This window comes from Syzygium oleosum, unplaced genomic scaffold, assembly GCF_021117445.2.
Source record: "Syzygium oleosum isolate NSW1041296 unplaced genomic scaffold, Sole_v2.1 Sole_v2.11, whole genome shotgun sequence".
Taxonomy (NCBI): Eukaryota; Viridiplantae; Streptophyta; class Magnoliopsida; order Myrtales; family Myrtaceae; genus Syzygium; species Syzygium oleosum.
In genome coordinates, this window is record NW_026607495.1 from 11,846,171 (window position 1) to 11,869,633 (window position 23,463).

Consider the following 23,463-nt stretch of genomic DNA (forward strand, 5'->3'; position numbering starts at 1 on the left):
TCATTTTCACAGCAAGCGCTGGCAGGTTTTTGATTGCTTCCCTCACAATTCATTCAATGCCAAGAAAATAGAGATATCCAAGCACCCCTCTATGTCTGCCTACGACTTAAATTAACCGGATAATTTCGATTTAACATGCATCATTCTCTTTTGCTTCCTCTCAAAGCGTATCTTCGAGAAAAGATAAAGGGAGTGGTCTAGATCAATTTCTAATGTTTGGTGAGCGAGTGTGTCAAAGCTAATAGTCAAAGTCCAATTTTCACCCGACCTAGAGGTTGCAAATCTTTTTCTTAGAGATTTTTTAGTAGTTCTGAATACACCGGTCAAAGAGAGGGAGTCCGGTCGGATTTGGTTAGGTCAAAAATGGAAGCAATCCAAATTGATCTAATTAATCCATGTCGATCTATTTTTATGTAATACAATCTTAGCAATCTATATTCGACCCAACTTGACCTGACCCGTACTCAACCCAACTCGGGCTCCAATTTTTAGCAATTTTTCCCTTAAATACAAAAAATAATAGTATATTGAAAAAGAACTAATGAAATAAAAAAACAATTAAACATGAAATAAAATCAGCATATAAGAAATTTCTAAATAGTTTCACAAATCAAGCTACTACAAAATCTCCTATTATTTCTCCTAGTGCTTGGAAGACTATTGCCTGAGTAGATATGTTAATTGGGAAAATGCACGTTGAAAGACAACCATACTTTCAAGCATTAGATATGTAGAGTTTCATCTATTAATGACATCTTGACGTTGTTGGGGAAAAATCAAGTAATCAAGAAGACGAACGAAAGCAGACTTTTTTTTTGTCATAACACACTCTTTAAGGAATTATTTTCCCCAAAACGTTGCTAACGGTTACTAGCAAATTCCTCCATGACACAAGTCTCAAGCTAGAATACCCAATAGTAATTCTGGTATTTTTCCAAGAACTCTCAAAGGGAAACAATAGAAAACAGTGGTCATATATCTTTTGAAAGAAACAAAAATGGAAGTTGTTCTATTAAGCAAAAATGTTGAGTAATTAATAGCGAAAAATATGTTTGAACGGATACAACCTTTTAAAGGTTGTAAGAGCACCTAATAATTGTTCGATAGAAATAATAAATTCGGAATTAAATAATAAACAAAATAATTGTAACTCTATTGCGAACATTTACTCTATTTCAATAGAACACAAATGTTATTTTATAATTATAAATCCGAATTTTAATAAATAAAAAATAATAATCGTTGATTAGTGCCAAATTTGTTCTACACTCACCAAAATCGCGCAACTATTCGCACGCCCGCACGCGGGTATAGTAGGGTCTAGTTCATTTAGCTATTGTCTTTATTTGTAAGAAAAGAAGACTTTCACAATTATATATTCGCCAACACACTCCCATTTTATTTATGTGGAACAAGGTACTTTCCAACATAAGCACCTTTATGCCGCTCTTCAAGCATGACATTGATATATAATCAACACATTTCTCTCCTCCCCTATGTAGCTCTCCCAAATTTGAAATAGTTAAGTTTTTCAAATCGGTAGTCACTTAAAAAGTACTCCTTCTGGAGATAGATCTATAGACAACGTTGTTATACACCCTATCGTAATTACAGGCTTCCAAGCAAACTGGTGGTTCATAGATTCCTCTTTTGAAACATTTTTTCGTGGCCACAGGATTGTTATCCCACGGAGCCATGTTTAAACGTGCAATAAATAAAACGTGGTTCCCAAGAAACACACGTGCATGAGGCGGAGAAAATATTGGGTGCCACTAGGGATTCCACCGTGGAGAAATAACAACTCCGGCGTGGCGACACGTGTCCGAGACGATCCACATGTCAGGAAGGCTCTCCCACGGCACTGAGCTGAGCTGAGCTGAAGCTGGGAGAAATTTTTTTTAAAAGCAGCCCTCTCTCTCCACACTCCCTCTCTCTCTTTCGCGCTCCCCATCTGCTCTCCACACCCTCTCTCTCTCTCTTTCGCGCTCCCCATCTGCTCTCTGCTCTGCGCTCCGTCTCCCTCACCCAATATTTTCTCCCCTCCCACGGCACAGCACAGAGCTGAGAGATCTGGAGAGAGAAAATTTTTGAATAAAATCAAGCGCCCTCTCTCTCCAGTCTCTCTCTCTCTTTCGCGCTCCCAATCTCTATCCCTGCGCTCTGTCTCCCTCACGCCGCGCCCACGCCGACGCCGCCTCCGACGAGCGACGCCCTAGCCTCCGCCTCCGCCTTAGCCTCCGATGCCGACGCCTCCGACGAGCAAGGTCTGCTGCTGCCCACGAGCGACGTCCGTCGCCTCCCACGAGCCGTTGCCTCCCACGAGCGAGGTCCGCTGCCTCCGATGAGCGAGGTCTGTCTCCTCGCGCCGACGCCCTAGCCGCCTCCGGCGAGTGACGCCCTAGCCTCCGCCTCCGCCCTAGCCTCTGACACCTCCGACGAGCGAGGTTCGCCGTTGCCCATGAGCGACGTCCGTCGCCTCCCACAAGCGAGGTCCGCTACCTCCGGCGAGCGAGGTCTGTCTCCTCGCGCCAACGCCCTGGCCGCCTCCAGCGAGTGACGCCCTAACCTCCGCCTCCGCCCTAGCCTCTGACACCTCCGACGAGCGAGGTTCGCCGTTGCCCACGAGCGACGTCCGTCACCTCCCACGAGCGAGGTCCGCTACCTCCGACGAGCGAGGTCTGTCTCCTCGCGCCGACGCCGACGCTGCCTCCGACGAGCGACGCCCTAGCCTCCGCCTCCGCCCTAGCCCCCAACGCCCATGCCGAAGACGCCTCCGACGAAGCCCGACGCCGACGCCGACGCCGACGACGCCTACAACGAGCGAGGTCCGCTGCCTCCGACGAGCGAGGTCCGTCTCCTCGCGTCAACGCCGACCCCTAGCCTTCGACGAGCGACGCCCTAGACGCCGACGCCGATGCCGACGACACCTCCGACGAAGCCCGACGCCGACGCCCTAGCCTCAGACGCCAACCCACAAAAGTTCAATTTCCAAACTCATTGAGGTTTCATGAGTTCACGCCTTCTGAATGTTCGCTGAATAGTGGGCAGGCCGTGCATTTTCTTTCTAAGCGCATCGTGCCTCTAAACCAAGCCCGCGGGTTTTTCCATTGGAGGAGGTAACGACCCTTCATCATCTTTCGTGCTTTTCTCTCGTTACAACTTCGTTTTTTGCCGCTTCAGAGCATATTCTTCGTGTAATTACTTTTGCTGTTTCAATGTTGTTGACTTCCTAGTCCTGCCATCGTTTGCTTTTGCTTCGAATATGTGCTTCGTGTGATTGCTTGTGCTGTTTGAATATTCTTGACTTCCTAATCCTGCCACTGTTTGTTTTTGCTTCGAAGAGATATGCGGTTTGAGCTACATGCAGGTGGCGCGTCCTTCGTACTTCGATCGTTCCATCAAATTCTTGCTGTTTTTTTCTCTTTTGGGGGTTGTTGGGGGTTGTCCGGAAAGAGTTTGGTGATTAAGACTCGAGTACTCTTATTTAGCCAAGCTTTAGCATTGAAGAAATATCGAAAACACTTTTGAATCTCTATGGCTGGATTGTGTTCTGTTTATAATGCGCAAGGACTGAAAGAACTCATGGGGGCAGAGGGGTCGACATTTTCAAATTCAGCTTACGTGCAAACCAAAGATGTGAACAGTATCCAGATAGTTGGTAGTCGATTTAACAGGAACATATTATAACCAATGTACTAACAATTTGCATTGACAAAATTCGTTTAATTTAGTAACTAACAAGAGTTGGTTTTACTGGTTGCCGAATAAATTGCAGGGCATCCCTTTAAGTGTGGGCTTAAACTCTTAGTGGCACATCAATCTGCCTGGAAAATACTCTGCCTCAATCTGCAAGAACAGAATTCTCTAAAAGCAGAGGTTCTGGTATGGAATTTGAGTCGGATTGGACAAAGCACCGAAAGACCTCAGCATATGCTGCATTTGCAATCTGTTCCGCCACATCTTTCATGCCTTGGTCCTATAAAATTCCTATAGCTGAAGGTTACTGTGAATTTCTCTAATTAGAAGCCTTCCTATCGAGTTAGCTCGTCCTTGGGGAGGTCAATCCAGAGACGGACTGGCTTGCTGCGCCGGAATATAACATCATTCAGAAGACCATCCCAAAGGATATTGATGCTTCGTTTCTTGGTTTCTTACACTTTTGGCAGATTCACGAGTCTGGATTCATGTTACTTCAAATATTCTGTTAAATTAGATACGTCAGGAGTGGTCCAAAATGAAGCATCAATACCTGTCCGGGAATTCTTCTGTGAACGATCAATTTTGTCATTTTATCACCTTTAGGCTCCGTTCGTTTGGCGGAAAATATTTTCCTTTTGAAAAATATTTTCCCGGAAGTCATTTTCCTGGAAAATGTTTTCCCGGAACATAATTTTCCGGTGTTCGGCGACCAATATGAAAAAATTTCGGAAAATATTTTTTCGCCGGCGGCGGCGGCGGCCGGCGGCGGCGGAGGGCGACCGGCGGCGGCCGGCGGCGGCGGCGGCGGCGGCCGGGCGACATCGGGCGGCGGCCGCGCGGCGGCGGCGGCGGCGGCGGCGGCGGCGGCGGCGGCGCGGCGGCGGCGGGCGACCGGCGGCGACCGGCGGCGGCGGCGGCGACCGTAGGCGGCGGCCGGCCGGGCGCGGCGGGCGGCGGGCGCAGGCGCGGCGGCGGCGGCGGCGGCGGGCGCGGCGGCGGCGGCGGCAGCCTGCGCGGCGGCGGCGACGGCAGCGGCGGGCGCGCGCGGCCCGGCGGCGGCGGCGGCCGGCGACCGCGGCGGCGGCGGCGGCCGGCGACGGCGGCGGCGCGGCCGCGACCGCGGCGGCCGGCGACCGGGCGGCGGCGGCGGCCGGCGACCGGCGGCGGCGGCGCGGCGGCGGCGGCCGGCCGGCGCGGCGGCGGGCGGCGGCGGCAGCGGCCGGCGCGCCGGCGGCGGCGGCCGGCCGGCGGCGGCGGCGCGGCGGCGGCGGCGCGGCGGCAGCCGGCGCGGCGGCGGCGGCGGCGCGGCGGCGGCGGCTGGTGGTGGCGGCGACCGGCGTGAAAGAAGAAGAAGAAGCTCGGAAAATGATTTCCGCTTTTGAAGAAGCGGAAATCATTTTCCATAGACTTAGGCTATTTTGTGAAGGGGGAAGGAAAATATTTTTCCACGAAAACGTTTTCCGCCCCCCGAACACCGGAAAACCCGGAAAATATTTTCCGGAAGAATATTTTCCGCCAAACGAACGGAGCCTTAGTGTTTTTATGCTTCTGTCTTTAAAAAAGCATAGGATTTAATAGTTTGGATGACTTTTCCTTTGAGCAGGTTGCACAATTGGAGGACATAATAGCAGAAAGAGGAGCTTGTGGAGTTGGGTTTATTGCCCCGACTTCCGCCGTTGCCTCCGCCCGCCCAAGAGCAGCTGGGTCCCAAGCTCGTTCGCAATCTCCACCACCAGTCAAACTCACTCTCTCCCTCGCTGAAGTTCCTTCTTGAACGCACGATGAAGCAGCTCGCGCGGAGCGAATGATTTGCAGGTCGTTTCGCCTCTGGAATTCGTGCTCCGAGCTTCGGATGGTGAATTGATGTATCCGTTTCTTCCATGGTGGTGGTGCTGATCTAGGTCCTCTTCCGCTGCTGCATCGGACCTCGGGAATGGAGGTCGTGGTTCACTAGGGAATCGGAGGAGGTAAGCTTGCTTGGCTTTCGATATCTTTCTGATTACGCAGCCTCGCAGTTGCTTTCGGTTCGATGGTGTTTCGAGCTCTTTTGAGGTTTTACGATGTGTCTGTCTTCGGTTTTGGATTATAGGTCCTAGCTTTTAATTGTCTTGGAAAAGACCAAGGCCTTAGCGATCTGATAGAGCAGATTAGTTTCGTTTTGATGCCGCAGTCTTGCGAACGTGGAGTTAGGAGGATTGGGATCGTGGTTAGGTTTTTTGTTTCGAGCTGCTCTGTTCTTTCTTAGCTACAAAGGCTCGTTCTTGTTTGGTTCCGTACCTTAGTCAGATGGGCTTGTGCGCCTTATGTGCATAGGCGGCTTGGATGCTATGAGGTGATTTTGTTTTGTCGTTGGTAAGAGAAGATTTCCATGGTCAATGACGTATTTCATCATTCTAGGATTGTTTGGTCGGAGGATATTTGTATATTTCCAGAAGGCAAAGGCTGCACTGGATCAATTAGAGAATAAGGAATTTCCAGAGCCCGAGAAGAATGAGGGCGAGGAGGAGGGTGAACAGGATGAAGAGGAAGAGGAAGTAATTACGGAAGAGATATGTTCTTTGATGTCATATACCAGAATCTTGATTCTCTTTAAATCTCAGTTTCATTCATTACATTTAAATGGCTTTGGCTTGTTCATTTTGTTTCCTAGAAATGGTGAAACATATTGTTTTAATGGAGTCAGATTTTAGTTTCAGACTATCATATGCTTTTGTTGCATCCTTGGTTCTATGGCAGTGAAAGTAGGTGAAATGACAGTGAATTAGTGATGTGTAGTGCACGACTGAGATCAGTAAGAGGATTTTCTACATTCATTATGCTGTGCAACTGAATGCTTCTTTTTTCATAACTCGTGAAAACGTTTGTCACCCATTATGTTCATCAGATTGAAGATGGAGGTTCAGTTGATTAAGCAACTGCTTTTGCCTTTCTTTGCAGTTCATCTTAAAACTCTTCCAAACTTTCGGAAGTTCATCTGTGTGACTGAAATTCCGTAGTGAAAAATTTGTCAGATATCTGCCTCTTGTTATTTCTCTCAAGTCCTTGAATATCACGATAAAAAAAAAGTCCTTGAATAAAAAATGTTGCATAAGCATCAGTTCACGAAGTTCATTGCTGAATCATTTTTAGTATGACTCATGGAAAAAGTGGCACTACAGTAATGAATGACTGCTTTCTGCTGTATACAGGATCTGCTGGCTGTATTGATGAAGCTAAGAGATGAGTATAACTACTGCCTCTTCTGTGGATGTTGGGTGAGTTAGCATCTTGCAGTGGTTTCATTTGGTTACTGTTCGATTAGATGAGTACATCATATTACATTGTAAGCCGGCAATATTGTAAGCTAAAATGCTACTTTTAGTAGTCGGGTACTGAATATTAGCATCTTCACTTTTTTATCACGAGCAGGAGGTCTCTAAGTCAATGAAGTCGCCACTATGCAGCTGATCTATTGCAGGTAATGGCAACTAGAAGTCCCAATGTAGACTCCGCAAAGCTTTAACATTTTTAGGCTGATTCCATAAGTCAAAGCCGAAGGTTAAGATATGATAGGTTGATCAACTTTGTTATCTTTGTCAGCAATTTGTTGGGACCAGTGCTTTCCTGAGACAGCTCTAGCATTTTGCGTTAATCTTTTGATATATATGAGCTGAGATATGAGATAATTAGTTCGAGTAGAATGGGGCATTCCAATGTTACTTACAGAACCAAGTAGAATGGGGCATTCACATGTTTAGATACATTCTTTGCTGATCATGCTACTCATCATCTGGTCATTGATTTTATTAGCTTATCAAAAGATGCATGCTTGTGTCATATGATGTTTCATTCGAGCTGATTCTTCAAACTTGGAACTTTCTTATTTCAGGTAGTCTATAGCGACGTCTATATGCTTGTGGTATGAAATGGATGGTGATCGGTAAGCTTCCTTACCGCGTCAAAACCGCAATCGCAAGCTTTTGTGACGGCTGGTTGTACTTTACATCGGGGTAGCGGGATCGAGGGCCAGATAATCCGCAACCTAAGATGGTCATTGGAGACATGTGGAGGACCAAATTGAGACTCTGATGCGAGTTACGTGAAGTCGACCGTATGAAGCATTGTCTTAGCTTAGATTTTTTTTCTTCTTTTTCACTCACATTTTCTCTAGTACAGCGTTTCTCCGACTCCATGTCGTTCTATTGAGTTGATGCCGATTTTGGCACATCATTTTTATCTTAGCAAATGTTAGGGAAAACAGAAGCTATAGGAAGGCTCAGAATTAAGTTTGTGAAATTATTTGAAACAAGCAGACCTTTTGGCATTAAGTCTACAGAATTTTTTTTTTGCATCTTTATAGCCATTTACTCTCTCTCTCTTTCTCTTTCTCTCTCTCTCTCTCTCTAAGCTTACTGATTACTGTAACTCTAAGCTTACTGATTACTGTAAAATCTCATGTGGAAAATTTCAAAAATTCGTTTCGAGCAAACGTTAAGTCCAAATCAAGATCCGTAAAATCCCATGGCTCCACGATACCCTAAACTATCAATTCTACAAAAATGCGCAGCTCAACAACTCAAAAATCGGACTTCGCGGCCAAATATGGCCTGAAGGCAGCTGGACGTGTACTGTTCACTTTGCGCGTAAAACTTCAAAAATTCGTTTCGGGCAAACGTTAAGTCCAAATCAAGATTCGTAAAATTCCACGGCTCCACGACACCCTAAACTACCAATTCTATAAAAATTCCCAGCTTAACGACTCAAAAGTCGGACTTCGCGGCCAAATATGGCCTTAAGGCTGCCGGACGTGTACTGTTCGCTTCGCGCGTAAAACTTCAAAAATTCGTTTCGGGCAAACGGTAAGTCCAAATCAAGATCCATAAAATCCCATGGCTCCACGATACCCTAAACTACCAATTCTATAAAAATACGCAGCTCAACGACTCAAAAATCGGACTTCGCGGCGAAATATGGCCTGAAGGCTGCCGGACGTGTACTGTTCGCTTCGCGAGTAAAACTTCAAAAATTCGTTTCGGGCAAACGGTAAGTCCAAATCAAGATCCGTAAAATCCCATGGCTCCACGACACCCTAAACTACCAATTCTATAAAAATGCGCAGCTCAATGACTAAAAAATCAGACTTCGCAGCGAAATATGGGCTGAAGGCTGCCGGACGTGTACTGTTCGCTACTTCAAAAATTCGTTTCGGGCAAACGGTAAGTTCAAATCAAGATCCGTAAAATCCCAAGGCTTCACGACACCCTAAACTACCAATTCTACAAAAATGCACAGCTCAACGACTCAAAAATCGGACTTCGCGGTGAAATATGTCCTGAAGGCTGCTGGAGGTGTAGTGTTCACTTCGCGCGGAAAACTTCAAAAATTCGTTTCGGGCAAACGGTAAGTCCAAATTAAGATCAGTAAAATCCCATGGCTCCACGACACCCTAAACTACCAATTCTATAAAAATGCGCAACTCAATGACTAAAAAATCGGACTTCGCAGCGAAATATGGCCTGAAGGCTACCGGACGTGTATTGTTCGCTTCGCGCGGAAAACTTCAAAAATTCGTTTCGGGCAAACGGTAAGTTCAAATCAAGATCCGTAAAATCCCAAGGCTTCACGACACCCTAAACTACCAATTCTACAAAAATGCACAGCTCAACGACTCAAAAATCGGACTTCGCGGTGAAATATGTCCTGAAGGCTGCTGGAGGTGTAGTGTTCACTTCGCGCGGAAAACTTCAAAAATTCGTTTCGGGCAAACGGTAAGTCCAAATCAAGATCAGTAAAATCCCATGGCTCCACGACACCCTAAACTACCAATTCTATAAAAATGCGCAGCTCAATGACTAAAAAATCGGACTTCGCAGCGAAATATGGCCTGAAGGCTGCCGGACGTGTATTGTTCGCTTCGCGCGGAAAACTTCAAAAATTCGTTTCGGGCAAACGGTAAGTTCGAATCAAGATCCGTAAAATCCCAAGGCTTCACGACACCCTAAACTACCAATTCTACAAAAATACACAGCTCAACGACTCAAAAATCGAACTTCGCGGTGAAATATGTCCTGAAGGCTGCCGGAGGTGTAGTGTTCACTTCGCGCGGAAAACTTCAAAAATTCGTTTCGGGCAAACGGTAAGTCCAAATCAAGATCCGTAAAATCCCACGGCTCCACGACACCCTAAACTACCAATTCTATAAAAATGCACAGCTCAATGACTCAAAAATAGGATTTTGCAGCAAAATATGGCCTGAAGGCTGCCGGACGTGCACTATTCGCTTCGCGCGGAAAATTTCAAAAATTTGTTTCGGGCAAACGGTAAGTCCAAATCAAGATCGGTAAAATCTCACGGCTCCACGACACCCTAAACTACCAATTCTATAAAAATGCACAGCTCAACGACTCAAAAATCGGATTTCACAGCGAAATATGGCCTGAAGGCTGCCGGACGTGCACTGTTCACTTCGCGCGGAAAATTTCAAAAATTTGTTTCGGGGAAACGGTAAGTCCAAATCAAGATTTGTAAAATCCCACGGCTCCACAACACCCTAAACTACCAATTCTACAAAAATGCGCAGCTCAACGACTCACAAATCGGATTTCGCAGAGAAATATGGCCTGAAGACTGCCGGACGTGCACTGTTCACTTCGCGCGGAAAACTTTAAAAATTCGTTTTCGGGTAAACGGTAAGTCCAAATCAAGATCCGTAAAATCCCACAGCTCCACGACACCCTAAACTACCAATTCTATAAAAATGCGCAGCTCAACAACTCAAAAATCGGACTTCGTAGCGAAAAATTTTCCAAAATTCTGAATTTAAACCCTAAATCTGAAAATAGAGAGAGAGAGAGAGAGGACACCGTCATTCAAACTTGCAAAACACATGACATCGGCTTATGATTTCTCAACACCAAGAATATCTCCAAGTTTTGAGCCAGCAAGCTCTCAAAAGCGGTGGCGCGATTTATTCATACTCTGTTTTTCATGAATCTCCTTGAGCAGAGGAGAACCTTTTCTTGAGATTATAGCCATATCTGACGTCGGATCTTTGAGCGGCATTATAGGCTCAGCTTCTTCAGTAAAAACTACTCTTCCATCCAAGAAAGGAGGTTTTCTATCTGAGATATAATACAAGAATATCTTAGCCTAAGCCAGAGCAACCAATTATGGATCTTGTGATTGAATTGCATTTGACAGTGAGTGCTGCAATAATGAGAGCTTAATGTTACTCATCTTAACTCTTTGCAACATCGTCTAGTCATTTGGTCTCATGGCCACCACTTTTCAGTTCGACAGAGTTAAATAACATTGTAAGCAGATGACTGCACTTGAACTCCACCAGATGGAAACAACGGATATTTGCAATCAACTTCAGAAAGTTGAGTATTTCAAAATTTACAAACAAATCAGAAAAAAAAATAGTTTAGCTCTATTCCGCTGATAAAGGAAGCAACTTTCATTCATCCCCTCCTCCCTCGACATAAGCAAGCTGAACAAAAGTTCAACATCAGCGCAAAAGTCTTACTCGCTCTGCCCCCATGAATTTGAAAATGTCATGAATGAAAATATGCGAAAGGAAAAAAAGACATCACGATCTGGAATGAACTTTCAATCATTCACGACCGAGGCGAGATGGGTATCGCAGCAAGCCTTGATGCAACCGGCCTTGGTGTACATACATGTCAAGTCTGAAAAAGTCCAAATACCAAAATTTCTGAAGACTTTAAGATTTACAAACTTGTACTTTTAGTTGCTTTCTCACACCTTGGAACTCCAGCTACAGAATAGTGTCCATTAACAAAAGTAGATCCACAGCTGCATATTGTCCAATGATAATGGAGATGGACATTACATGTCCAAAGAGAAGTCTCTCTTCAATCAGCCATGGAAATGTTTCAAACATTCAGAGTTAACAGCAAGGACAAATCATCCAAATGTCTACAACGAAGTGATGTTCGTTCACAAAAAGGAAAATATCACAATAACAACTCCCGTAACATTAATAATTTAGATGACCCCTATTACCAACCCGAAGGTAACTGCTTCAAATTTCAAGGTCAAGCTCTTTTACCTCTTCTTGACGAGAAGTGGCGGGAATCGAAGTCGAGCTCATCCACAACAAGCTATAAATTCAAGCCTGTACATAAAAGAGAGGGAGAGTTCCTCCTCCTCCTCCTCCTAGAGAGAGACAAAATTATGAGTTACTTCAGCCAATTGATTTATGTTCCTTCAGAGTCGTTCAACTCATTCACCCTAGGATGATGAAAAGAGTTTGATGACCCCTGCACAAAGGAATAACCAATTTATTTACATTTTACTAAACAAATGCCAAGATAAATGTCTCAAATAAGTGTTGAATAAAAAAAAGCAAGTTGTACCTAACTCAAAATGGTTCCATGAGATCTATTATGATACTCCAACATCTATGCAGAAGAAACCATTAACAATAAATATTACAATGGTAATAATAAGGTGAAATAACACTAGGATCTAAAATGATTTCATAATAAGCACCTGACTAGTGAATGGGGAAATTCCATTCATAATCCCTGGCGGCATGGTGTATTGTGATTGCATCTACATATAATAAATTTGTCACTACTAATTTGTTTTGCAAGATTATTCTCATTCATGTATCCGATAAGTTCAGCTATTAAATACCTGACTGGGGAATGGGCAAAATCCACTCATAATCTCCGGCGGCATGATGTATGGTGGCTGCTACATCCACAAAAAAAATTTGACCAAATTAGTAAAATGTAAATACAACTGAAAGACTACGAGCAATATACCTGATTATGAAAATTTAGATTTACTCTAGGACCACCAATATTGCTAGGATAAAAGGCACTTTGAAACTGATTTGAATTATGCAAATAATCTGGGAAATGAGCTCCATCTTGTGTTGCTTGAACAACCAACTCTACATTACAAAGTAATAAATATGTTATTGGCATCATGTGACATAAGCAATAAATTTAACTAATCATATTAAGTAGAATAATATGCCACTCACCTCGACTTTCTATTCGTGTTGGAGGTGCTCGTTCCTTAGATTTTTTCTTCTTTTTCTCACTTGAGCTTTTAAGCCTCCCATAACTTATTCCCTTTGCTGTCCTTCAATGCGGGTCCAATGCCGAAATCTTGCACACAGAAGCCTCATTATCATCATCATTAGCAGCATCATCAGTCACAACCATACTCGATTTATGTGATAAAAGTTTAGCCTTCGTTTTTTCCATGTCCTCCTTCACTATTCTCATAGTATCAGCATCTTCGGCTCCCAAACTCATCATTTCAAAGGATTGATGCATTAACGTGGAAAATCGATTAAATTTAGATGAACCCGGTGCCATTTCATAAGATTCATCATTCACAATCACTTGTTTGGCACCTTTAGTCCATCTTTTCAAAATATGGGGAGATGGAACACCCATAACCGATTATTTCTCACTCAACACTTTCAACGCATGGCAACACAACCACCCTTTTAATTCAAATAATTTGCAATCACAAGAAACTGAAGAGTCTGCAGGGTCAAATTTGACAACATTTCCACTCCCATTTAACTTCCCATTTAACTTGACAGTAAAAATATAAACCGATCCATCAAATGCTTCACTTGAAATACGTTGAGAGACACTTTGCATGAATTCATCATTAAACTGTTTAAAAATGGTACGGGTATACACTTTTGAAGTGTAACATCCTGAATTTCGACCTATTTCCGGGATCCGACGAAGTGGATATTATTTCTCATTTGATTTTAGTACGTCTCGCCCGAAGCTGGCCCCTCGCGGGATACTGACCAATGGGAAAGGCTAACTAGGAAAACAGTACGTGGATCGGGGACCCGATCGCGAATCGGGCGCCGATTCCGAGAAACAACAGGGAAGTATTTTGGGCCAGTGTGGACCGATTCTAGGAAGGTGACGGATCTGGTTTGGCCAACGACGTACGATCGGATCACGGGTGATTCCGCTGGACCGAGAGTGCGCATGGCAAATAAATCCCCAACCTGAACCGAACGATCGTGACCCCTGGAATAATCAATAATTCCTTGCGCTATCCCGGTAATCGAGATCGTCACAACTCGAGTGACCCTAGGTCGATACGCGTAACCCCTAAATAGCCACCCGTCAGTAAGAGACTCTAAAATTCTGAATTGAGCAATTTTGATCGCCAAATTGGACCCGAACTTCGATGTCGAAATTCTATGGGTGTTTACGACTATTTTGCAAGGCCAACATCGTTTTGGTGTGGCCACATACATTTGGGGCTAGTCCAGCTGAAAATTGGAATTTCGGCCGAAATTAGAAAAATTACGATTTTACCCTTGGACTCCGACGTCGATTTTCGAGGCCATATGAGATTATTTTTCGAGACCGATGCCGTTTTAGGGTGGCCACGCATATCTAGAGTAGTTACGGTCGAAAATTGAAATTTCGGCCCAGAAGTGAAAAAATTACTATTTTGCCCCTCCAAACTTTGCAATCGATTTTCGAGGGCTTAAAAGGTTATTTTTGCGAATCCGACATCATATTATGTTGGCCACACACATTTGGGGTCGATACGGTCGAAAAATGAAATTTCGACCCGGGACCGGAAAATTACCGTTTTGCCCTTATGGCCCATTTTTGGGTTCCGAATTTTGGCAATTTTTGGGAATTTATTGTGGATAATTATGAGTCAAAAATTCAGAATTTTTGAATGACCAAAAGGGCCCTCAATTATTGGATGAGAGTGATTAATGGCCATTGGATCAAATGGCAAAATGGTCCAACGCACCGGATTGCGACACGTGGCGCCACTTTTTGACCCATAAGACCCCTTTGACTCTCTCTCTCCTCCCATTTCTTCCCCCATCAGCCGATCATCTCCCCTCCCACGCCACTTCTTCTCTTTCATTTTCCTCTTGGTTTGGCCGTGAGAGGCCCCCGCCAGAGGAGCCGCTCGTCGGAGTGCCGTCGCGCGCGAGAGGAGCGCCGTTCGCCGCCACCACCCTCACTGACCAGAACCTCTACCGTGAGCCGCCGGAACGCCGCCGCCGATTTCGCCGTTTACCGGCAATCGGCCGCCCGTTCCCGTCGATTAGAATTTTGGGGAGTGTAAATAGGTGAGTGGAAATCCTAACCCTTAATTAGGATTATGTGCACTTTGGACAAGTTTTAGGGGTAATTGGTGGGGGCTGATTTGGGCTGATGTTGTGGTGATTTTAAGGGCATAAGGTGATGGTTTAAGGATGGTTTTAAGGCTGTGGAGACTTGATTTAGAGGTTGTATGAGTTGGATTTGCTTAATGGTGCAAGTTACTGATTCTCGGATTACTAATTTTACTGTACCTCTGCGCTTTGTTATTTTTATTGTGATCATTGTGGGCCGAATGTGAAGAAGTGTTTTTCATGAAAGTTGTTCCCAACATCTTTAAGTATAACATAATTTAATTTGGGAATTTTTGGAAATCATTTGAGGCCATTCGGAAGTCTATCTTTGGACCGAAACAAAACTGCCCGATTTACTGTTCACCCGACCTTCTGGTCTGTTCGAATTTTTTATAAATTTTTCCAGGCCTATTTTCAAAATACTTCCTTCTCAAAAATTATTGGGGACATTTGTGGTTATAACATATAAAAATTTCAAGGCTTTCCAAAATGATTTGGGTACTGAATGAGTTGTATTTTTCTGGCCTGACGGGCTGTCCGAGCGAATCGGATTTTGTCCGACTTGGAGTGTCAAAACGAGGTGTTTACGGTTAGAACTGGGTTTCTAGTTCTCCACGGAAAATGTTCATCGAGATGTTTTGTACAACATATCCAAATTTCATAATTTTTAGAATTGATTTACCATTTATTTCAAATGGATTTCTGTCACTGTGCAACTGCCCAGTTTGGACCCGATTTTGCATATTTCCAGTTTTTCTCTCTCTCGGACTGATTAGTGGTTGATTTGGGTACAAATTGTGCTTGATTGTGTTAAATTTTGTGGTGCCTCGTTTGAGCGACTCGGTGGTTGAATGGTACTTTGTCGTGCTCAGTTGTTTAATGCCATGCCGCCTGATTTCGTGTTCGAGCAATGCGGTGTGTGTTTGGCCAATCATTGGTGTGAATGTTTATTGCCCAAGTGCGTAAATTATGTTTTGGGCCACATGGTACTAGTTGGCTAAGTGCGCATGTTATGCGAATAAGTATGGGCAATTGATTGGCTATTTGAGCACGTTGATTTGGCATGTTTGTTGAAATGCCGTGCTGAAATTGAATGCTCATATTGCATTATACGACATTGCATGGCCACGCATTGTGTATGTCTAGTGTGAGGCATGTGACGAAATTGTGCGAGAATGCGTGTCTGCCATGAGCATGTGATCACCTAATTATACCCTGATGCGTTTTACGCGGGGTTCAGATAAAAATTGACAGTGTGCCATGTTATCACTTATTGGCCTTCGGGTCGTGCCGTCCTCATGCACTTTGTAGCAGGACGATGCCCGGTATGTCCGAAAGACGACCAACCTCATGCACTTTGTAGCAGGCTCTGGTTCGTAAGGAGATCGGTATTGCGCCTCATGCACTTTGTAGCAGGCTAGAGACACTGGGCCTGGGGTGTTTTTACGCTGGCCGTGGAGTGTTGTGAGCCTTCGGGCCGTGACCTTCGGGTCGATTTCTAATTAAAAATGAGCTGTATGCCAGTATGCAGTGTGAGCCAGAACGAAACATGGCATGATGATGACATTTGCATGCATAAGAATGCATGGGCCAGTGTGTGAGTGTGCAAGACTCGGTGAATGGCATGCGAGATGAACACTTCGAGTATGAGCATGCGTATGGCGTACGTGTGAAAATGTGTGCCATGTATGTGCCGTGATTTTTATGTCGAACTGTTTAACCTGCAGGGTCAGCAAGGTAAGCGAACCGGACTCAAGAGCCTAGGTCATTTGATTGACATTATTGTCCGTTGTTGTGTTGATTTGCTTGTCGGGAGGTGCATGTTAACCTAATTTCGATTTAGGAGGCCTACTCACTGAGATTCGTCTCATAGTTGTTTAAACCCCGTTTTTCAAACTCCTGATAGAGGTTGCCTGGTGTACCTGATCCATATGAGAATCCGGAGCCCATAAAGCAGGAACCCGAACAGGTTGGCGAGGTCGAGCAGATGGATTCAGAGGATGAAATAATCGAGGCTGAGTCCGAGTTATCAGGATCTGATCTAGATTAAGTTTCCTAGGATCAGCCTTAGCCTCCCTTAGGTCGGGCCAGTAACCCCTTTTGATTATAGCCCCACCTTAGACTGCCCCCTTAGCCACTTAGGGATTTTGTTAGTAGTAGCCGTCGACCCGCTTTTGTTTGGCGACTTGTATTGGTGTATAGTGGACATTGTATATGTTTTGAAGTTCAATGCAAGTCTTGATTATTAGGCTTTGAATTATTCGACGTTCCTGCTACCCTTGGTCATGTATTGCTTTGTACGGGTGTTTTAATTATCGCTTCCGCATGTGCCTTATGCTCTGTGTTGGGAGTTGGGTCGGCGACGCGGCCTGGGACGTCGCAGCAAATTCGACCTTTGCGAGGGATGTTGCGCATCGTGGGGTTCGGGGTGTGACATGAAGCATGCGTCAAGATGTCATTACCCAAAATTGCCAATTTGGGATTCCCTCGACTACTGAAATCATCTTGAGTTTCAATTTCTCATGTGCTTCACTTGTTCTTCATAGTGGTGGACAAACTCTACAAGAGTCAATGTCTTCGTCGACATTCGTTGGAAGACATTATTGGTGCTCTCCCTCCATTGACTAGATCTTATACATGTAAAAATGTCACGACCAAAAGCTAAACCCCATTTGTGTCTAATGTCGTATAATCTCCGAAGCCAAGTGTTATTCGTAGTATCCCACTCCTTTTCCATTTCCCTCCAAGTAAATTCAAATTCTTCCTCCGATGTACATCTATACATAAGCGCTAAGAAATATGTATCCTTAAAACCCGGCTTATGGTAAAGATGTGGGATGTTTTGGTTGGCATTTTTCCCGATGTGCCAAGTACATAAACGGTGTTGTGTATTCAGAAATACCGTTCTAATGGCTTTTGCCATGGCTTGGTCTTGATCAGTGAATATGGTTTTCGGTGCCTTATTTCCCATAGACTTCAAAAAAGCCTCAAATAACCATATAAATGATTCTGCAGTCTCGTCCAACAAAAATGCACAACCGAACAAAAACATTCTTCCAATGGTGATTAATCCCAATAAATGGTGCACATATCATGTTATATTTGTTGGTACGATACATGGTATCAAACACTAGAACATCACCAAGCAATCATAATCAAATTTCAACATGCTATCTCTCCAAAATAAATTTGTCAATCTACCATCTTGATCTACCTATACATCATATGAAAACATTGGATTTTGCATTTGCATGAGATGAAAATGATTTAAAACACTTTGACCATCTCCCCCACTTATACCATCGGATCTTTTCGTTTGCAAATAATTTTGACAATCACGCAGGTTAAAACCCAAGTTTTTGCTTCCTCCAGCTTCATTTGCTAAAAACTTATACGCTGTAGTCCCTCCAATGCCGGCTTTCCTCATGTCAACTAAGACACTCTTAGAAGTATCAGACATGATTCTTCCACATCTAATCAAATGCTTTTGATCATCCGGAATAAATGCATGATTATGCTCAGAAATATGCTTCATGACTTCATAGACACCATTGTTAACCTTAAATTTGATACGAGCAGGACAGCCATATCTAACTTCATACCTCTCAAATTTCTTTTCTTGATCAGATGAGCTGACAGAATGCCCCTCACAATGGCACACAAAAGTTCGTCGGGTTAATTCTCCTTTACCATTTTTGAACATATTACCCTTTCTCACCCCAAATCCTTTGCCGATTGCATAGGCCACATACTTATCGTATGCTTCAAGTTCATTTGGAAAAACCATTCCTACCGCAAACTCATAATCTTTTTCCATATCACGCATTACGTGTGCAAGATGGGAAGTTTCATGCTGCAACTAAAAGAACAAAAAGTTATCAACGCGGTGGTTTAAGAAAAATATATTTCACATAGTATGAGCAAATAATTACCTCTGATTCAGCCATCCGATAAATTTGCACCCAAATTGATACCAAATTGGGATTAAAATGACACTAAAACAGTCCCAACCAGCAAGCTTGAATGATAATTCCAGCAGGTTTAAGTTCAATAATGACCCTACTTGACGAGAAATAGATGTATATCAATTGTTACGGATGTCCATACTCATGTATATGCTCAGAAAACTAGAATGTGGAGTTCATTATCAGAAAAGACATCCAAAACTATAATGTAGAAACTACGCACGCACGATACATATATGCAACACAGCTGGGCTTTTTTTTTTTTTTCAAATGGAGGTTGTCATCCATGGAAAATTTATGTACATGAGCAAGCCACTACCGTATATGTAAAGTTAGAGATGACAGTATCCGAAAAAATTGCCATCATGATAAAATGAGCATGAAGGGTGACATCGATTTAATGCAAGGGGCTGAAATGTGATGCACTACCATTCATTCTAAGGAGCTCAAACACTGAACAGCGAGTGACAATTCATGCGATACTGCCAAGTTCAAAACTAAGGAAAACAACTTCCTAATTTAAAAAGTGGAAGTCATATTCCAAAAAAGTAAGGAGGACTATTCTTACCCAAGTGTTTTGATGGATAACCAAGTAAAACAAGGAATTTTTCAAGCATACGCACTCAAGTGAGGGCGCATTTTCATTAGGAGACCACAGAATTCTCCGGACAAAACTACCATGAACTGCTCAAATGGAAAAAAAATTTGTTTCAATGCGATTCACAATTAGATATAGAGTCTAGTTGATGCACCAAACTAGCAGTACGTCATCACACACCATTATAAAGCAGGAAAAGCACTCTCACAAATTATGTTCAACCATGAATGAAGCAGGACCCTATGCAACACCAGTGCAGGTACAGAATTAGTCCACTCGTTCAAGGTCCTCTCCACATCATCTCTAATATACTGTCGTCATCTCTAGTACACATTCACAAAAGATGATTATCCGGTAAGACATTCAACTCAATTTTCTCTGGGGAATTTTAATGAACATCTGGCCACCCCCCTCCCCACAACAACAAATTCTAGCCGCAACACACCATTCATTCGGAAGCCACCAGATAAAGTACAGCACGTCATTCATTGTGATGTATCGAGTTACGCTAGCACTACCCTATTCATTCGGTCCATTCGATCTAGCAACATCAAAACCTCAAACACTCAACAGATTTGGCTTAGGCATTTTTTCAAACACAAGGCGAGCAGCAAGCTAAGGGGCAAATATTGATCCATTCGGCACCAAGAAAGTATAAATAAGTACTAGTTATCGGCGGCTCAGTCCATGCCGACTTATTGACAGGAATGTCGAGACATCTACTCTATACTAACTCACGATCTTTCACACACTAACAAAAATACTTCTTTTATTTGATGGGATAATATGCACCTCAGAGAGAGGCATTAAAATGACACTTTCAAATCATTTCAAATGCTCAGAAAACACAATTAACAAAGAAACAATGTTTTGAGACAAGCACCAGAACTATTTTGTCAAAGAAGTTGGAACTCCCACGCTCGGAACAGGTGATTTACAGGTTGGAAAGAGTGACCATAAAGTGAGAAGTATCAAAGAATGCTGCACTAACCAAACAAAGGAACTATAATATTGAAAGTCAACCTCATCCTTGCATGACAAAGAAGAGGCAACTACATGGTCTTTCCCTGATCAAACCGAGCAACACGGAAAATTCATAATCGAGACACAAATTTCACTACAGCAACAGAAACAGCAACTAGATCCTTATAATAAGACTAGAAAGCTCAGTTTAAACAATCACAGCAATAAACAAACATAGGAGAACCATCACTAATGCTATACCATACAAGGTGAACATAACAAGTGCAAACTCACCATTCTGATAATGCAAATAGAAATTTTCCCTGCTTTATTGAATCTAACTTACAGTCTAATTATTTGCGAGTCATTTACCAAGATAAACCGCAGAACGACAATTACACTTTCAAATTTGGCCATTCAGAATCCTGATCCCAAGTTGACATAGCTCAATGAGGGGACCCCAAAAAATGAAATTTTTATACTAATTGAAGGAGCTCTAGGATCAGTCCCATGTTGCCAAACATAAACAAGCTCATCCCAACCTGTACTACTGAGAAGCCCTTTGACAAGCACACTCATGTCAACTAAATGTCGTGAATGAAAATATACATGAGGAAAAAAGACATCACGATCTAAAATATACCTCGCTCGTGGGAGGTGACGGACGTTGCTCGTGGGTAGCGGAGGACCTTGCTCGTCGGAGGCGGCGTTAGTGTCGGCTAAGTGGGAGTCAACGCCTAGGCAAATCGGAGCTCAACCTCAAATCCACCTATTTTGTAATTTGTAAATCCAAGCTCAACCTCAAATCGCGGGTAAACAAACACCCACCAAGCAATACACTTCAACTCTACGTCAGGCAAAGGAACCCAACAAGAGCAGAACCCGGAAAAACCATTCTTCTTCAGAGTCCTGAGGCAAACACAGAATAGAACAACCTCAACACACTCACACCACTAAACATAATGTAGCTCATCTTCTGTACTAGACCCCGAAAAAAGAAAACTTCCTTCCTTATTTTACTTTTAACAAAGACCCAGATAGTAACAAAAGCAAGCTCACTCTCAGAACACGATGTGAATTACATCGAGTAATACCTCCTTGGTGAGCTATTGTTTACACGCATAACCTTCGATGATTTATGGTCAGTGGAAGAAACCAACTCTTTCCAAATAGTCGATGCAGTACTACAAGCACAGTTAACAACCTATACATAAATTCTCTTTTACCAGCCGAAAGTAAAATTTCTATTGCTACGTGCCTTGCTAGTATTTGCCAAAACCAATCACGCAAAAACATAATCATGAGTTCGCATTTGATAAAATATCTATGGAGTAAATGACCATGCGTTGTTGCACTATGATAACTTTCCAGTGTGTCTGCAAATTCAAATGTCATCACCTTCTTTGCAGCAAGCAAGGCCGCACGAGATACAAGATTTATAGCAGCCAACTGTCCGCCCTGTATCCCAACAAACATAATTAAATAAGTCAGATTTTCAATCTCCTTGTAATTATTAGTTCAAGCGCCATGCCAAATAAATACAAAATTTTCATTAACTACAGCGCAAAACCTTAATTTGCTAGGTCATTTATAAAGTGAGTATAGAGACTTCAAGAGAATCATTCAATTATGAAGGAGACCCCCCTGCATACTCGCTGCGTGCTCTGTCTTCTAATTTACTCTTTTTGATCCACAATTGTTTATCCCATTGGAAGAAGGATAATGCTTCTTACGCACTTTCGCTTCTTACGCATATTTTCGACAAGCATTAGATCATCCAGTAACCAAACGAACAGGATGTGTATTCTATTTCCATGTCGTGAGGACTTGATGAACTTAATGACAATACAAAATTTGCTAAGCACTTACTTTCTTGACAACTTCCTTTCTTACACAATACCTTAATTATGGAAGCATGTCATTCTTGGAATAATTAAAAATCAAACAATCCTATACATGTGTGGCTCTTTCCAGTGGTCCTGAAAAAATGGATGCGAATTTATTTGGAAATTGTAATACACGAAAGAGCCAAAGCCAGCACAGTCTAACAGCAATACCCTTGAACAAAAGAGTCTAAAATAGCAAAACTTGATTTTCTTTGCAACTCTCTTTGACAACCGAAATTTGGCAGTGTTTGCTTGCATATTTGTATGGCAATTATCTCACATCAGGTGCTATCATTAAAATGTACAATTCCTCAACTATTGAAGAACCAACTCCTCTAAATTCAGCAAAGTTTTGCAGTAGTATTGTCCAACTAAAGCATTGAACATTTTCCTTTACTAGTAGATCTTTTTTATAACATTAAGCAGTATGGTCACATAAATGACAGGTGATTATATCAGACGAGATGCTAACGTGAGAATTTTAAGTTCCTCATACGTCAAACGAGCATACTCCTGATAATAGTAATACAGCATAAGGTAGATTTCACCAGTTTATTTTCTTCTAGACAGAACATATTGTGAAAAGGTCAATCCTAAAATCTTCTCCGTGCAGTGACCGAATTCATCTAGTCTTAGAAAAGACATTAGACTGATAACCCAGCACTGGATAGGATGAAACATAGTATGCAGACAAGAAGATGCACCAAATAAGCATAGCATCTAATCACACATGAAGTCACAGGCAGATGGGTCAATCAATTGAGCTTCCCCTGAATCTGGCTTAAGTCGCGTAACATGTGTATAGCTCATACCACGTCAACGAAAAACCCACAAGATGCAGTACTCAAGATGCAGCCATGAACCACCCTCTGTTCTACCACAATCAACCCTCTCAGCTATTTTCAGAAACTATCATAAAACTTATGGTGGCAGGGCAACGAGCAGACACAAACACAAAAACCCCCAAGAAAAATCATGAAAATCCGAACGAATACATTACCTTCGTGAACATGCCTAAACCCTAGCGCTTGAAGTAAGTTCTTCCTCCCTGTGGTGAAGATGAGGATAAGGGGGACGAAGCGAAGCGTGACGAGCAGCGAGCGACGAGCGGTGAAGGGCGGCGAGTGGCCGGGGCGGCGAGCGACGGGCGGCGAGGCACGGCGAGCGATGGGCGGCGAGGCGCGGCGAGCGGCGGTGAAGCGCGGCAAG

At 43.4% G+C, this 23,463-nt stretch overlaps 1 protein-coding gene, 2 long non-coding RNA genes and 1 pseudogene across 8 annotated transcripts; 1 reads left to right on the forward strand and 3 right to left on the reverse strand.

Moving 5' to 3' along the window:
* Positions 1–1,963: 1,963 nt before the first annotated feature.
* On the forward strand, positions 1,964–7,767 carry LOC130139211 (uncharacterized). Of its 4 annotated transcripts, XR_008817404.1 has the most exons (6): positions 1,964–2,350; positions 2,849–3,116; positions 5,303–5,666; positions 6,888–6,953; positions 7,108–7,156; positions 7,568–7,767. It is a non-coding gene; the product is annotated as an uncharacterized LOC130139211 (long non-coding RNA). The 4 variants fall into 4 exon arrangements; XR_008817401.1 differs by lacking the exon at positions 1,964–2,350 and having other exon boundaries at positions 2,556–3,116; XR_008817403.1 differs by lacking the exons at positions 1,964–2,350; positions 6,888–6,953 and having other exon boundaries at positions 2,556–3,116.
* A 4,133-nt stretch (positions 7,768–11,900) lies between these two features.
* LOC130139248 (protein FAR1-RELATED SEQUENCE 5-like) lies at positions 11,901–17,965 on the reverse strand (annotated as a pseudogene).
* Positions 17,966–18,032: 67 nt separating this feature from the next.
* LOC130139335 (protein FAR1-RELATED SEQUENCE 5-like) lies at positions 18,033–18,885 on the reverse strand. 2 transcript variants are annotated; one of them, XM_056316132.1, is made up of 2 exons: positions 18,775–18,884; positions 18,033–18,695 (listed from the first exon to the last, which is right to left on the reverse strand). In XM_056316132.1, the coding sequence occupies exons 1-2, from the start codon at positions 18,787–18,789 to the stop codon at positions 18,057–18,059; spliced, it is 654 nt and encodes a 217-aa protein (XP_056172107.1). In that variant the 5' UTR covers positions 18,790–18,884; the 3' UTR covers positions 18,033–18,056. The 2 variants fall into 2 exon arrangements, with proteins under 2 accessions (XP_056172107.1, XP_056172106.1); XM_056316131.1 differs by having other exon boundaries at positions 18,034–18,701; positions 18,775–18,885.
* A 2,465-nt stretch (positions 18,886–21,350) lies between these two features.
* On the reverse strand, positions 21,351–23,411 carry LOC130139328 (uncharacterized). 2 transcript variants are annotated; one of them, XR_008817578.1, is made up of 2 exons: positions 23,255–23,411; positions 21,351–21,826 (listed from the first exon to the last, which is right to left on the reverse strand). It is a non-coding gene; the product is annotated as an uncharacterized LOC130139328 (long non-coding RNA). The 2 variants fall into 2 exon arrangements; XR_008817577.1 differs by lacking the exon at positions 23,255–23,411 and adding an exon at positions 22,238–22,260.
* Positions 23,412–23,463: the final 52 nt, after the last annotated feature.